Source organism: Peromyscus eremicus, chromosome 6 (assembly GCF_949786415.1).
Source record: "Peromyscus eremicus chromosome 6, PerEre_H2_v1, whole genome shotgun sequence".
In the NCBI taxonomy this organism is placed as follows: Eukaryota; Metazoa; Chordata; class Mammalia; order Rodentia; family Cricetidae; genus Peromyscus; species Peromyscus eremicus.
In genome coordinates this window covers 60,186,098-60,201,861 of record NC_081421.1, presented here as the reverse complement: position 1 = coordinate 60,201,861, position 15,764 = coordinate 60,186,098, and the positions used below count along the sequence as shown (strand labels likewise).

Here is a 15,764-nt window from a genome sequence, read left to right as displayed (position 1 = left end):
GCGTAAGTGGTGACTTTCTAATTTTTTAAATTTTCTACTAGTCCAAACACATTCATTGGGCAGACTCTGTCCCTCACTGGCTGAGCCTAATTGGTTTCTATGGACTATAATTTGTACAGCAAAAGCAGGACAACTCTTTTTACTCTCCAATTTCCAGAATAAGAAGCTGGTGCCCTCGTTACATCCCATAGAGTTTGCTTCCGACAAAATTCAACAGTATCAAAATACGTTTTTATAAAACATTTTTAACAGAAGAGATTCTGTGAGCAACCTAGCTGAATTCTAAAGGGAGTCAGTTAGAACTTCACATTTGCCTAGTGATACCAGACGCCCAGCAACCTGGGATGATCACGGGACCCAACAGTGTCTGCGCGAACCTTTAGTCCAGACAAATCAGAGGCCTGTGCAGAGCCCAAGGATCATGGTAAAACAAGGAGAAACTAACTACCTGTTCCAGACACGACTCCAGAGACAAATGCCAGATGAAGATGTGACTTTTCTCTTTCCTTTTTGCAGTGCTTGGGGTAGAAGCCAGAGCCTTGTGGATGCTAGGCAAACACTCTGCTGTGGAGCTATTCCCAGCTCCCTGAGCCTTTTTTAAAAGCTACCTTCACAGATAAAATTGTCTGTGAACATCATGAATTATTGGAAATACCCACAAGGGTGGTTGTGATTAAAATAAGTGGCTTTTTTTTTCTTCTTCAGAAAAAAAATAAGATGAAAAGCAGGAAGCCATAAATTATACAATGATAAAAATCACGGCAACTGGTACAAAGCCAGAGTGAATGTGTAAAGCTCAAAAAACAGAGGATGTGAAGAACCCAAGAAAGCCTGGGACGCTAGTAAGTTAACCATAGAGACGGTGCTTTATCTGGCAGATACCACCGAAGACAAGTGGATCTGAAAAGCACAAGCCCAAGAAAAATGTAGTGGGGCTGTCGGTAAACAAATACATGGGGATACAGATTTTTTCAAATGTTCACTTCTTAAAATGTCTTTAAACTATAATTATTTAAATAAAGAAGTAGGCTGGTACAGGTCGGAAAAGCTACTAACTATGGGAAGATCACATTTCTGAGGCTGACCTGGGACTCTATCTTAGAGACACACACCCACACCCACACCCACACCCACACACACGCACGTGCACGCGCGCGCGCGCACACACACACACACACACACACACACACACACACACACACGCTTCATGACAACAGGGGGAGTCAGGCTGAGAGCAACTTCACTAAAAAACAGCTGGCCTGCTCTGACCATTTCTGTATCCCTACCCCTCCTCTTTTTATATAAGGAGACCTACTTCAAAGAGAATCCACAGCCATGAGAACCTGTGTCCTGGCAGGAACAGATCATCTGCCAAATAAAGCCTCTTAGGAATTCAACAGACCATAAGGAAGCTCTTGGGCAGGTGGCACGGGATGTAGTCGAGCCATTTTAGTGTATGACTGGCCAGGGAGCTGAGTGGAGACCCTCAACAATCCTGCTCCTGGCTCTCAAGCTTGCGTGCATCCAAGTCCTCCCAGCCCTGGTCTTCAGGTCTGCCCTAGGTTTGCTCCAGATGTCCTTGTCGCACTCTGCTCCTGGCTTTTCCACGCACACCCCAGGTATTAACCCGAGACCACGCGACAGTAAATGTCCTACACACAGATCACTGGCTGAGCTAAATCCCCCAACCCTCCCCCCCATCATTGTCATACACTTCATCTGTAAACCTGATTTGCAAAAAAACAAATGGATTTAACTCAGACAGTGGGTTAATTTCCTCTTTCCCATTCTTATTTTTGACTAATCGTCGAATCCTGTACCTTTCCACCTTCTTGCTACGGACAGACAAAACTTTAATCCTTCCCAGGGCCCTTAGCGTGCTACTCCACTCAGGCAAAAACTCCACACATTGGGCTCCCCCGTGACAGTAGGGGGCGCTGCAGGGGCCTGCAGGAGCTCTGCTTAAAACTGATCCCTTGCGGTCTGGCTGAGGCGAGGGGGAAAAGCCGAGAGCTCCCTCTGAAGGGAGAGCTGGTCCAGCCTGTTACCTGGCTACTCCTCACCCCACTTCCGCCTGGGGCCCGGAGTAGGGAAGCAGGAAGTGTAGCACCTGAGGACCAAGGCATGGGCCCTGCTGTCCCCGTGGTCCTGCTGCTGATTTTGCTAGGTGAGCCCCAGGGGCAGGGCCAAGAAGCGGGGGAAACAGAAGCATTTGACTCAAGAAGGCATCACATGATAACAAGGATGCGACTTGTGAGTGGCATCATCTAAGAAACTCCTGCGAGATTATTGCATACACGCCACCGTTTTAATGTCGTCCCTGGTTAGATAAAGCAGTAAACAAAAGTCCTTGTCTTCATGAGACTTACAGTTAGTGCACGTATTAAAAATGTAAATTATAAAGCATATTAATGGGTAGTAAATGTTATGAAAGGAAAGGGGCATTTAAAGTTAAGGGACAGGACAGGCCTGTAATCCCAACAGTCAGGCGGGCTGAGGCAAGAGGATCACATGTTTGAGGTCAGACTGTGCTATAATCGGGAGTTCTAGGCCAATCTAGACTACATAAACAAAGTAACAGCAACAACAACAACAAAGAGGTATGCTGTAATTTTTAACAGGCTAGTCTAAAATGGCCTCTCTGAAAAGGAGTAATTTGAGCAGATACTGGAAAGAGACTGGGTGATAGTGGAACACTTGGCTAACATGTTCCAGCCCCTGCAGCACAAGGGATTCCCCAGCTAGGGCCATGAGGGAATGAGGAAAGGACAAACACACATACACAGATACACAGAAAAGCTGGGGTTGTGTGGACTGGGCTTTCTGATAGAGAACTGCAGCATGTTTATTATATACAGCTGAACAAGAAGGCGGGGTTATTACATACAGCTAAGCAAAGAGGCGGGGTTATTACATACAGCTAAGCAAAGAGGCGGGGTTATTACATACAGATAAGCAAAGAGGCGGGGTTATTACATACAGATAAGCAAAGAGGCGGGGTTATTACATACAGATAAAGAGGCAGGGTTATTACATACAGATAAACAAAGAGGCGGGGTTATTACATACAGATAAACAAAGAGGCGGGGTTATTACATACAGATAAAGAGGCGGGGTTATTACATACAGATAAAGAGGCGGGGTTATTACATACAGATAAACAAAGAGGCGGGGTTATTACATACAGGTAAACAAAGAGGCGGGGTTATTACATACAGGTAAACAAAGAGGCAGGGTTATTACATACAGATAAACAAAGAGGTGGGGTTATTACATACAGATAAGCAAAGAGGCGGGGTTATTACATATAGATAAACATAAGAGGCGAGGTGTACGGTATGAAGCTGGATGGAGAAAGCATGTTTAGCTGATTTCCTAGGAGCAGTGTTTGTTGGGGAGCATTCTTCAATCCATACAAATTAGTGGGAGGAAGCTACAGTGGACATTTTCTGCCCACACTATCAACATCCACACATGAACCAAGGGAAGGCTCTGCCTTCCCTCTGAGCCTCACCCCTAGGCTGAGGTGGAGGGGCTTTGCCATTTCCCCACAGGTCTGAGGCTAGGGTCCTTGACATGACCATGCCCATGTCAACAGTATGCATTCACTCAGGACTTCAGTCACTCACGGCTTCCTCCACTCCCTATACGGAGGAAGTCTTCATGGAAGTGAGCAAGTTAGATGAGGCCCAAGCCCTGGGAAACTCCATGTCAGGCGGAGGAAAGTGGAGGTCCTTCTGGTATAATAAATAACTTATTATTTCTCTGGTCTACAATTGATTAAAAGAAGAGGCTATAGCGTCAGTAGCAAAGACGTAAGAGGTAGCAAAAAAGATACATAAATATTGTAAAAGGACAATTCAGTTAAAAAAAAACCCATAAAAATGAACAGCCTATAAATCTCAGAAGCATCCCAGGGCATCACTGTATTACAACTGAACATACTTGATTTTCCTGACAATGACCCTGAATCATCAAGTAAAAGGTAAACTTCGGTTGCTATAGGCAGGTAGGTATAAAATTATCAAGAGCCCCAGTAACTGGTAGATATTTGTAAATTTTAGCCTTACCACCTTTCTGTTCAGTGAGCTTAAATATAAAATGTGTTACTATGTTAATAATGATATGATGTGTTTTCTGTAGGGTCTTGCCAATACTCTTTTACCAAAAAGAAAAGTTTGCAATCAGGTGAGTAAGCAGTCTCCACCCTGGCTTGGGACTGCTGGGTTTGAAACTAGAATTGGGGGGTAGGGGTGGCTGGAGAGATGGCTCAGTGGTTAAGAACACTGGCTGCTCTTTCAGAGGACCTGCATTCAATTCCCAGCACCTATGTGGCTCACAACCATCTATAACTGTAGTCCCATGGGATCTGATGCTCTCCTCTGATGTGCAGACATACATGCAGATGAAAACACCCATATACATAAAGTGTACAAATAAGTAACTTGAAGAAAAAACAAAAACAAAAACCTGGAATTGGGAAGCTTAAGGAGTCTTAGGGAGGGCTTAAGCCCTAAAAAAGGATGAGATGGGAGTTTGGGGACAATGATTAAAATGGAGACCAGAGGTTGAACAGAACTCCTAGTCTGCACAGTTCCTTCTCTTTTTTTTTTTTTTGGTTTTTCGAGACAGGGTTTCTCTGTGTAGCTTTGCGCCTTTCCTGGGACTCACTTGGTAGTCCAGGCTGGCCTCGAACTCACAGAGATCCGCCTGGCTCTGCCTCCCGAGTGCTGGGATTAAAGGCGTGCGCCACCACCGCCCGGCCTCAGTTCCTTCTCTTCTTTGTCTAGTGTGTGGACGACCTGTATACCATGGACGCATTGTGGGTGGCCAGGCTGCTGCTTTGGGCCGCTGGCCTTGGCAGGTCAGCCTGCAGGTTGACCAGACCCACATTTGTGGAGGTTCCCTCATCAGCGACCGCTGGGTACTGACGGCAGCACACTGCGTAAAAAAGTGAGTTGTAGCCGGGAGCTGGCACACAGACGGCTCTTCCGGAAATGGTTGAATGGCATCATGGGAACCGATAGGCTAGCACAGGTTTTAGGATCAGCAGGGCAGCAGAGAAGACTGTGTCATCCCGGAATGAACACAACCAGGGGACGGGGTGTAGACAGTTCCGTTCCATTGTGCTAGCTCACTTCTGAAATACTAGCCAGGGGTTTGTCTTGAGCTTTTGGGTCTCAGAAAGAACCTGAGCTTTCTCAGAGCCATTGTGTGAAAGCAAGTTGTCATGTGGTGAGCACTATGTGAAACTGGATCCTCCCGAGGACTTCAACTCAATATAAGTGAGCTGGAAACACTCTCCCCCAGCCAAGCCCTGAGATGACTGTAGCCCACCCTGACTGGGGCGGCCCGAGCGACCCTGAGATGGAGGCACTAGTTAGGCCCACACCTGATCCCTGACTCCAAGAATCTGAGACACGAACATGTTTTCACGTACACCACAAAACATTGTCATAACTAATTGTGCAACAACGGATAACTAAGATGCATAGAAGTCAAAATAACACGCTTTTTTCATGAACAACTGTGAAAACTCAGGAAAATGGTACAGTGACTTCAAAATGCTGAGAGAGAGTTTCTTCCTCGCCCAGAATGGTATATTCTACCCATATACAAACTATGAATCAATAGGGTATAAACAGACCTTTACAAATATTCAAAGCCGCAAAAACATTACCACTCACACGTATGGGCAGGGAGGAACAGGGAAACATGGATCTAGACAAAATGGTACAAGAGGATTCTCAAGAAAATCATAAATATTGTAAAGGTAAGTCCAAGATGAAGCAGGTGGAGCAGACCAGGACAAGAAGGCCAAAGGCCAGAGAAGCAGGGTGGGTGGGGGTGGTAACAGACTGCCCGACGGTACTGCCTGGATGTACTGAGAAGTTTGTATTTCTAGCAGAGAGCTTGGGGGACAAAACGATGGATCTGTGATGGGCGTTAAGAAAACAAAATGAGCCGGGCGGTGGTGGCACATGCCTTTAATCCCAGCTCTTGGGAGGCAGAGCCAGGTGGATCTCTGTGAGTTTGAGGCCAGCCTGGTCTATAGAGTGAGATCCAGGACAGGCACCAAAACTACACAGAGAAACCCTGTCTCAAAAAAAAAAACTAAAAAAAAAAAAAAAAAAAAGAAAAAAAAAAACAAAATGAGAGGACGTTATTAACTTCAGGAAAAGCCAAGGGTTTTATGAGACACGCAACAGTCTAAGCCGCAGTCCAGGAGGTTACACAGGGACAAGAGAACACTGATCTGACCGGTACGAAGAGGGGGTGAAAACCAAGCATGGACAGAAGCTTCACGGTTTTCTACTGTTGTAATGAAGTCCACGGCCCAAATCAACCCAGTGGGGAAGGGCTGGTTTCAACTTACAGTTGTTCTCCATCACGAAGTAAAGACAGGCAGGAACTCAAGGCAGCAACCGAGGCAGCAACCGAGGAGGAACCCTGCTCACTGGCTTGTCCCCAGCGCTTGCTCAGCCTGCTTTCATATACCACCAAGACCTGCCCTGGGGTCAACTGAGAAAATGCCCCCCAGACTCGCCTACAGACCAATCGGATGGAGGCATTTTCTCAGTTGAGAATCCTCTTCCCAGATAACTTCAGCTGTGTCAAGTTACAGAAAAGTAAGCGGGACAAGGCTGCACAGTGAGATGTATAAGAAAGCTCAGGGCTTACCCTCTGCGTTAGGAACTCAAAATCCAAAAACATTGTGTGGGGGTGGAGGGGGTGTCAAGAAAGAGCAATATACAGCGTTTCTTAAAAATACCAGGGAAATTATTTATCTGAAAGAGCTGAAAGTGACAGACTGCCTATGCATAGTGTGGACTGAGAGCAGTCTGCCAAGAACTTAGTTATTTACTTTGTACATCTTATGAGACTACCTGACACACTCACACACATACACACACACACCACACACACACTCACACACAACACATACACACCACACACACACCACACACACACACACACACACACACACGCACACACACACCACACACTCACACACACACACACCACACCACATACACACCACACCACACACATACACACACCACACCACATACACACCACACACCACACACACACACACCACACCACATACACACCACACCACACACACAAACACACACACCACACACCACACCACATACACACCACACAACACACACACACACCACACCACATACACACCACACCCCCCACACACACACACACACACGCACGTGCGCGCGCAACCATGGAGAATGAAAGAGGTTAAGTGGGGAAAACCAGGGAGAATATATGGGGCAAATTCTGGCCACCCGCGTATAAGAAGAGACCACAGGAAGAGAAGCCAGGACAGGGCGCAGGAGACTGGAAAAGGACAGGAAAAGGACAAACTAATCTTAGCTCAAGATTAACTGAGCCCTGGTGGTGTCATCCTTTCTTGGTCGGACTTTGGGCTATAGAGAGGCAGCTTGTCCTGATCCGCTGTAGGCCAACACATTGCTTTCGTTATTTTCCCCTGTCTCTTCCTCTTAGGACCTGGTATGCTCTTTTCTACACTGTGTGGCTTGGATCCATTGATGTAAACTACTCAAGTAAAGGCAAGGAATTCTATGTGTCCAGAATCGTCATCTATCCCAAACGGGACGGTTTTTTAGATGGAGACATTGCCCTGCTCAGACTGTCTTCCCGGGTCACCTTCACAGATGTCATTCTGCCCATTTGCTTGCCCAATGCCTCAAAGCAGCATACACTCCCAGCTTCTTGCTGGGTGACTGGATGGGGACAAAATAAGGAAGGTATGGGAGAGATGGGTGGAGAGAGGGATTGGTTGATTAATTAATTAACTAATTAATTAGTTAGTTAAGTTAGTTTGTATAGCCCAGGCAGGCCTTAAACTTGCCCAATAGCCAAAGCTAGCCTTGAACTCATGCTCCCTTATCTCCTGGAATTATAGGTGTATGCCACCGTACCTGGTTCTAGCTAATATTTTTCAACTAGATCAAAGCAATCTACAAGTCTTCAAATAAAATATCCTTTTGATATTTACCTGTTTGTTTACTTTTATATCATGCCTAGAGTCTGACTAGAACTGACAGAGCAAATATTAACAATTTAAACACAGAATCACCTCTCCTTCAGAGACTACTAAACACGACTTAATGTTTGGAGAGTCTAGGTTTGTTTTTTTTTTTTGGTGTGTGTATATTAATTTGTTTATAAAATGCGTGTTAACACTGTTCCAGAATGAAGTAGAGATATGACAGGAATTCATCTGGAAGCATAAAAATGAGGAGGAGAACAATTTTAGAATAATTTATATTACCTACACTTTGACTTAATCAGAAGTTATCTGAATATTCTTTATTAGAATTCTGGCACAAACTGAAACAATTCGAATTCATTTATTTGGATTTAACCATCTCAGACCTTTCCATAGCAAGGAAGGTGGCTGGAAGGTGGCTGATTCTGACTGTGGCCCTGTCCACTTTCCAGGTTGTTACAATCGTGCATTCCTGTCTTCCTCTGCAGGTCATTACCCTTCTACCCTCCAAGAAGTTGAAGTACCCATGGTTACCAGAGAGGCCTGCGAAAAACTGTACAACCCTATCGGCGCATTCGTCCCAGAACTGGAGCGGGTCATCAAGGAGGATGCACTCTGTGCTGGTGATATTCGGGAGGAGAAGGACAGCTGCAGGGTTAGTGTTTGCTCTTGAGGCACTCCTGTGTACCTTCCTTCCTTCCAGGAGATCTTACTGTGGCTCTAAGTTGTTTTTAATCTGTTTTATCTGTTATTAACAGTAAATTATGATGGTTCTGACAGTAATTCTTGAGCTATGCTGGACAAATCAACTGACCTATATCAATATTTAAATTTATTTTACTTTATTTTTGAGATTATAATTACATCATTTCCCCCTTTCACTTCCTCCCTCTAAACCCTCCAATATGCCTCCTCCTTGATCTCTTTCAAATGCATAGCCTCCATCTTCATTTCATGGTTGTTACATATGTGTATACACACACACACACACACACACACACACACACACACACACACACACATTCCTAAATACATAACTATAACCTGCTCAGTCTGTATAATGTTACTTGCATATATGTTTTTAGGGCTGACCATTTGGTATTAGATAACCAATTGGTACGCTCTTTCCTGGGGAAGACGATATCTCTGCCTCAGCATTCCTTGGTTGCCTACAGTCCTTTGTGTAGGGCTGAGGCCTCATGGGCTTTTCCCTGTCCACTTTGGCATATCTGTTGTTGTCTTTGTTCAGCTCGCATTTGGGCAGTCATGTTAGTGAGACCCTGTGTAGCTTCTGACATTACTAGGAGACATAGTCTCACAGCAAACTCCTGGAACCCTTGGCTTTTAAATAATCCTTCTGCTCCTTCTTCCATAAGTTCCCTGAGCCTGAGATGTGGGAGTTGTATTACAGATAGATGCCTTGGTACTAAGCTCTGCAACTCTGTTTTGTTGTTGTTTTTCATGTGCATTGGTGTTTTGCCATGGGTGTTGGGTCCCCTGGAACTGGAGTTATAGACAGTTGTGAGCTGCCATGTGGGTGCTAATAATCGAACCCAGGACCTCAGGAAGAGGAGTCAGTGCTCTTAACTGCTCCAGCCCCCACAACTCTGTATTTTGATTGTTTTTTCTGTAATGTTGGACTTATATCAATTTAATTCCTTCAAATATAAAACTATTGATCTAGACCAGTGGTTCTCAACCTTCCTAATCCTGCGACCCTTTAACACAGTTTCTCATGGTTCCTTATGGTGAACCCCAACCATAAAATTATTTTTGTTGCTACTTCATAACTGTAATGTTGCTACTGTTATGAATTATAATGTAAATATCTGATATGCAGGATAGCTGATATGTGACCCCTGTGAAACGGTCCCTTCAATCCCCCCCAGGGGTCTTGACCTATAGGTTGAGAACCACTAATCTAGACCAATGTAGCCACTTGTTATGTCACACTGATGGTGTCTGGACCCAGATAAGTGTGGTGAGCTGGGGTTTGGAATGTGGCAACACTCTTCCTGGAGTCTACGCCAGCATGACCTACTATAAGTGTTATGGGTGGAGCTTAAGCAGTGGTTAGAGAACCTCAGTTGTAAATGTCAGTTCTATAAACAAGAGTATCTCAAGTGAAAAACCTAATCTTTATTTTAAGAGACTGGGAAAGGAGGCTGGACACAGTGCAGTTGTTTCAGGGCCATGGTTTCAATTTGAGCATTGAAGAGGAAACCCAGAAGGAAGGAAACAAGGGAGAAAGACGGACACTAAAGAGAGGGAAAGGGGGAGGGGAGAGGGAGGAGAGGGAGAGGGGGGAAGGGGAAAGGGGGGAGGGGGAGAGAGGGCACAGTACTGGGGGTTGGGGAGCAAACTAGACCTGGGAAAAGAACAAAGAAAATAAGGATTTTATTTACTGAAGCAGAGAACAGAAAGACAATAAAAAGTCAACAAAAGCCAAATTTTGTTTTAAAATAAAATTGGAAAAAAAGATAGCTAGACTGAGAAGTTAATAAGCTGATACTAAAACTCATATAGAAATTCAAGTGGCCCTAAACAGTCTTGAAAAAGAAGAACAAAGTTAGAAGACTCAAACTTGGATTCCAAAGCTTTCTGCAAAGTGACAGTAATCAAAACGGTGTGGCCGAGCACAAGACCAGACACACACAGTGACCTGGGAACAGCATTATATCTTAAAGCTGTTACAAAACAAAGAAACAAAACAGGGAACAAATTACTAATGACTGGCATTTCATTCCATAGAGGAAATGAACATTTAACACTAAAAAGACAACAAGAAGCCATGGAAAAACAGGAGTAGTATATTACACAGAGTAAGTCTTGCTCTGTAGTGAAAACCTTAATGAGAAACGTCACATTAATTTTCCTTTGCTTTTTCATGGTTGATCAGATGAATATTTAGAAAGGACCAATGTGTTTTTCTAAGGTCCCTGCCAATTTCACATTCTGTGATTCCAGAACTCCTGTAAGCTCTCCCTGAAGCAGTGGGAAGTCCAGCTCCCTGGCAGCTGCACAGCTCAGTCCAGGTCCGGCCCTGAAGAACTCTCCATCCCTCCTGACTGATAACAGTCCCCTCCCGACCCCCCAGGCCTTCTCACTGCTGAGCTCTGGCCTTTCTGTCTCCCTTAGGGCGATTCTGGAGGGCCTCTTTCATGTCACACCGATGGTGTCTGGACCCAGATAGGTGTGGTGAGCTGGGGTTTGGAATGTGGCAAAAATCTTCCTGGAGTCTACGCCAACGTGACCTACTATCAAAAATGGATCAGGGCCATTATCTCAAGAGCTCGGGGCTTGGGTGGTGATTACGTGACTTCTTGTTCTCTACTTTCTCTGGCTCTCCTGGGATCCTCCTGAGCCTTGGCTCTAACATGATACCAACAGTATATAGAGCTCATGCTGCTGAGGAGCTAATGGGATGGGATGTGTGGAAAATAAAGCCTTGGGCAGAGAAATCATAAGAGAGTCACTGAGATTCCTGGATGACTAGCTTCATGATTTTGTTTTCAAGATTCTTGATTTCCTTATGTTTTATTGGTTGGAATGCAAACAGCTAATAAACAAGGCTACCACTTCTCTGCATGGTATTTTTTTTTTTTTATTTTTATCCCAGAATAATGTATGTTATAAGGGAGGAAGGATTCTTTCTATGAATAAATATTTGTGAATCTGAGTTAAATAACTACTAGAAAATCAAAATGATGTAAGGGAAGGTGTTCAAGGAACTCTATAAGGGGTCTGTTTGGAACCTCACCTGCATCAGGGATTTCTTACCTACTCTGTATTTTTTGCCTCCTCTATCATCCTTTGTTTCCCTTCTAACCCTCTTCTATCCCTCCATCTGTAACAAGGAGTGCGGATAAGCAGCTTTGCTTTTTTAAAATTCCTGTGTGGTTTACTACTACAAATATTGTTAGGTTTGGCAGCACAGTCTCTAATCACAGCACCTGGAAAGCAGAGGACAGCAAGTCTGGGGCTAGCCTGTGCTACATCATGAGTTTGAGGCAAACCTGGGTTACAAAGCAAGACCCTTTCTAAAAAACATAGATCAATCAACTAAATAGATTAATGCTATGAGCCCAAGCCCTGAGGTCTCAGGTAAACAATCTTAACCTACCAAGGTTCCATAATGTCTGCTTTATAATAAAGGCCTTCAAATGTTCAGACCAAGGAAAAGAGCCTCTGCCTTTAGACTGCAGGAGCTCAGAGCTTCGTTCTGAATGGACCACAGTCATTATCTTTCTCTTTGATTGTAGGCTGAGGCTTCTGTCCCGCCAGCCATTCTCAAGTAACCACACAGAGGCTTAATATGAATTATAAATGTTCAGCCAATAGCTCAGGCTTGTTACTAGCTAACTCTTACATTTAAATTAACCCATATTTCTTATCTATGCTTTGCCACGTAAGCTCATGCTTGTTAGCTCATTTTCTACATGTCCTGCTTCCTCAGGGGCTGGCTAGTGTCTCCTGACTCCTCCCTTCTCCTTCCTAGCATTCTCAGTTTGGCTCTCCCATCTAACTATATCCTGTCCAGCTACTGGCCAGTCAGCTTCTTTATTAAACCAATCACAATGACAAATCTTCACAGTGTACAAAAGGATTATTCCACAGCACTTGATTTTTCTGGTGTAATTTCAGTTATACACCTTTGAGCCATCTTTTATTTCTCATTTAATTTGTTTATTATATCTATGCCTTTTATAGTAAATAAACTTTCAAAAATATTTTTTTTATAAGTAAATACATTAAATAGGAGTGAGTATGAAAGCCAGGCATGGCACATGCTTATAATCCCAGTTCTTAGGAGGCTAAGGCAGGAGTTCAAGGCTGGTGTAAGCTACCGGGACAATGTCTAAAATGAGAAAAAGAAGAAGCAGGACCATGAGGATGGACTTGGAAACTTAAGATCTGAGCCAGCAGGATGGCTTGGCAGGTAGGAACACTTGCCACCAGGCCTGACGACCTGAGTTCAAGCCTTGGGGCCCACAAGGTAGAAGGCAAGAGCCAACTCCCAGGAGCTAATCCTCTAACCTCCATATGTACACACAGCACATGCACTCAGCTCCCATACACCAAATAGATAAACACAGCTTAAACGTTCTGAAGACTCTGCTAACTTTGAATCTTACTTTTGTACCTGCCGCTACAGCATCCTAACTGGTGTTTCCATGTTCTTTCCCAAGCTATAACTTTATACCCAACTCCCGATTCTCCATAGCATTCACACTGGTAATTTTAAAATAAAAAATACTTTTAATACCTGCCTCCCTATTTCTCCTGCTCACAGCACATTGAAGGTATCTTGTTCAGTATAAGAGAAAAGTCCTTCACATGGTCCTGAGCCCTCAAACCTGGCCCTAGGAGGTTTCAGCCTCCTGTGACGTCACTCTACCTCCAGCCTTCCTCAGCTGCTCCACATGCCAGTCAGCACAGACTTTTGCATCTTCTATTCCTCCTCCCGGCTGCCCTTGCTTGGTGAGCTCTTACCATGACTTCCAATCTCAAGCTACCCCTCACTTTCTGAAAGAAGTTGTGTTGGCTGGCTCTCCTGGCCAGAACAGATCTTTATAATAAACATTTACACAGCACGATGGAGCCCTCCTTCACAGAACTCAACACAGCACTTACCTAACATTTGTTTATGTAGCTGTATAATTATTGTATCTGTCTTATCAAAATGGAAAGGAGGAGCGTAAGAATTTTTGTTTTCACCTACAACTGTATCCCAGCCATGCTAACCATCTGAATGAAGGGAAGAATGAAAACCACCTGACCGATTTTTGTCATCCCCAGCTACACTGTGAGAACTTGAGACAACCCAGAATCCCATAGAATTCTTACACTCAGGTTTCCAGATACTAATTAAATAAAAGGATGAAAGGAGGAGATGATGCTCCTCCTGCCCGGCCATAACAAACAGAAAGGGAGATTACTAAAAGCAGGGGAGCTAAATACTTATCAGACGCAAGAACAGAAGCTAAGGCCGCTCTGGGTCACAGAGCCGAGGGAGAAGGAAACAGGAAAGCTAGATTACCACCAAGGACCAGGGAGGAATAGAAAGTACAGGTGTGAGCCAGAGTCACAGGGCAAAAAGGACATAGGTCAAGACCACCAAAATAATGCTTTCTCAAAATGGGAAGCAACTTACCCCCTCCCCAACCCCTCCCCCCCCCCCCCCCCGCCGCCACCCCCAGCAGAGGATCTGGCAAAATTTTCTCATAAACCAGGAACCAAAACGTAAACCTTTAGTGGGTGCCGGGTCCAAGCGGAAAGAAGTCTATCAGAAGGACCCTGTCACTTGATAGGACGGAGCAGGAATGAGAACCTGACTGGACAGCAGCCAGGTGTCTTGCCTAAGAGATAGACTCGGTCCTGGACAACATAGCAGATTCTTCCCCTGAGGAAGTCTGGAACGAGTCAAGAGTGTGCACCTGTGCATTTAACAGTTCTCGAGTGCCCACCACGTAATGGGCACCAAATCAACAGCCGAACCTGCGATACTCTAAGCCTGCCTTGAAGGAGTTTACAGCCTGGTGAAGGAGCAACATGAAATGCAAAAGAAACACACTGAAGCCATGTACAAGAAAGTCTGATGGAGCAAAATCAGACCAAAGCATCAGGTAAGAGTAACGTGTTGTTTTTCTTCCTCTCCTGCTTCTAGTCTGCACTGCCCTTATAGCTGCCCGTTTACCATGGTGATCTGAGAAAGCCACAGCATGCTTCTTACACTGAATTAAAATCCACCACTAAGACACCCAGAGCAGGTTCTTGATCCTTCAGCCCATTTCCACCTCGTGGCCTTATTGTGTCTGCCCTCTGTACCTAAAATACCCTTCTTTTGTTCATCTCAATGCACTTATTTCTGTCTACTGCTTAGAAAAGGAAGCAAAGAACACCGACAAAATACACTCAAAGCACCATAGGGATGGTTTTTTTAATTTGGTTTTTTAGGGCTTGGGGCGTGGCTCAGTGGTAGAACACTTGCCATGATAAGCAAAGCCCTGGATCCTCTCCCCAGCACCAGCGAAGAAAAATTAACAGTCGATGGATGAATCGCAGGGCACATGAGTTATACCTCATTAATGCCACTTTCTAAAAACGAACAGGGAAGTTTATCTCCTGCTTCACGTCAGTATCGACTTGTCTGTGATATACTTGGGGCTCTCTAAACATCTGAACAATACTTGTGATTGCATTTCAAAACAAGACTCAAAGTAATTATATACATTTTCTGTTTCAGTTGCTAAAACACAAAATGGAAAGCATAACCCAAGATGTGGGGTATGGAACCTGTTAATACATTACTGAGGGGGTAAAAAATCAATAGATATTTGTATTCACAAAACTAAAATGTCAAGCAGTTACAGGCAACTAATGCAGTCAGCGCCACCACACTGGCGGACTGAAGGAGGGATAAACAAGGGCATCTTTATTCTCCGCTCTGGGAGGGCTCAGCACAGGCCTTCTGATTTAAAATCAATTTTAATTTGCAGAATATGTTACTTCTTGGAATGTCTCATCTTCATATCTGCTACCCTTCATTTTCAGATGTCTCGAGAAATTTTAATTAAGGTAGGATTTTAATAAATAAAAATCGCTGAAAATCTAGTAAACAACATTTTCCCCCCCGAAAAGTGGGAGGGGGGGAGTGTATAGTTAGTGATATCCAGGGTTTTTTTTCTTGGTAGCAAGTAGACTGCTTCAAGTAATGACCTAGTTT

General features: G+C 44.4%; 1 protein-coding gene and 1 long non-coding RNA gene across 2 annotated transcripts; both read left to right on the top strand.

The window, feature by feature from the left end:
* The first annotated feature begins 317 nt into the window (after nt 1–317).
* LOC131913132 (uncharacterized) lies at nt 318–1,613 on the top strand. Its single transcript, XR_009379821.1, has 3 exons — nt 318–424; nt 706–842; nt 1,307–1,613. It is a non-coding gene; the product is annotated as an uncharacterized LOC131913132 (long non-coding RNA).
* A 511-nt stretch (nt 1,614–2,124) lies between these two features.
* Nucleotides 2,125–11,505, top strand: Prss48 (serine protease 48). The gene is made up of 6 exons (XM_059266526.1): nt 2,125–2,167; nt 4,144–4,188; nt 4,791–4,953; nt 7,531–7,793; nt 8,527–8,693; nt 11,177–11,505. Exons 1-6 carry the CDS (start codon nt 2,125–2,127, stop codon nt 11,399–11,401), a joined length of 906 nt encoding a protein of 301 aa, XP_059122509.1. The 3' UTR covers nt 11,402–11,505.
* Nucleotides 11,506–15,764: the final 4,259 nt, after the last annotated feature.

What these genes read in the sequence shown, in the direction of transcription:
- Prss48 (XM_059266526.1), top strand. Translation starts at nt 2,125, where the DNA reads ATGGGCCCTGCTGTCCCCGTGGTCCTGCTGCTGATTTTGCTAG. An exon ending in CCTGCTGCTGATTTTGCTAG is followed by an intron (nt 2,168 to 4,143) that starts GTGAGCCCCAGG and finishes TGTTTTCTGTAG; the next exon opens with GGTCTTGCCAATACTCTTTT. An exon ending in AAAGAAAAGTTTGCAATCAG is followed by an intron (nt 4,189 to 4,790) that starts GTGAGTAAGCAG and finishes TTCTTTGTCTAG; the next exon opens with TGTGTGGACGACCTGTATAC.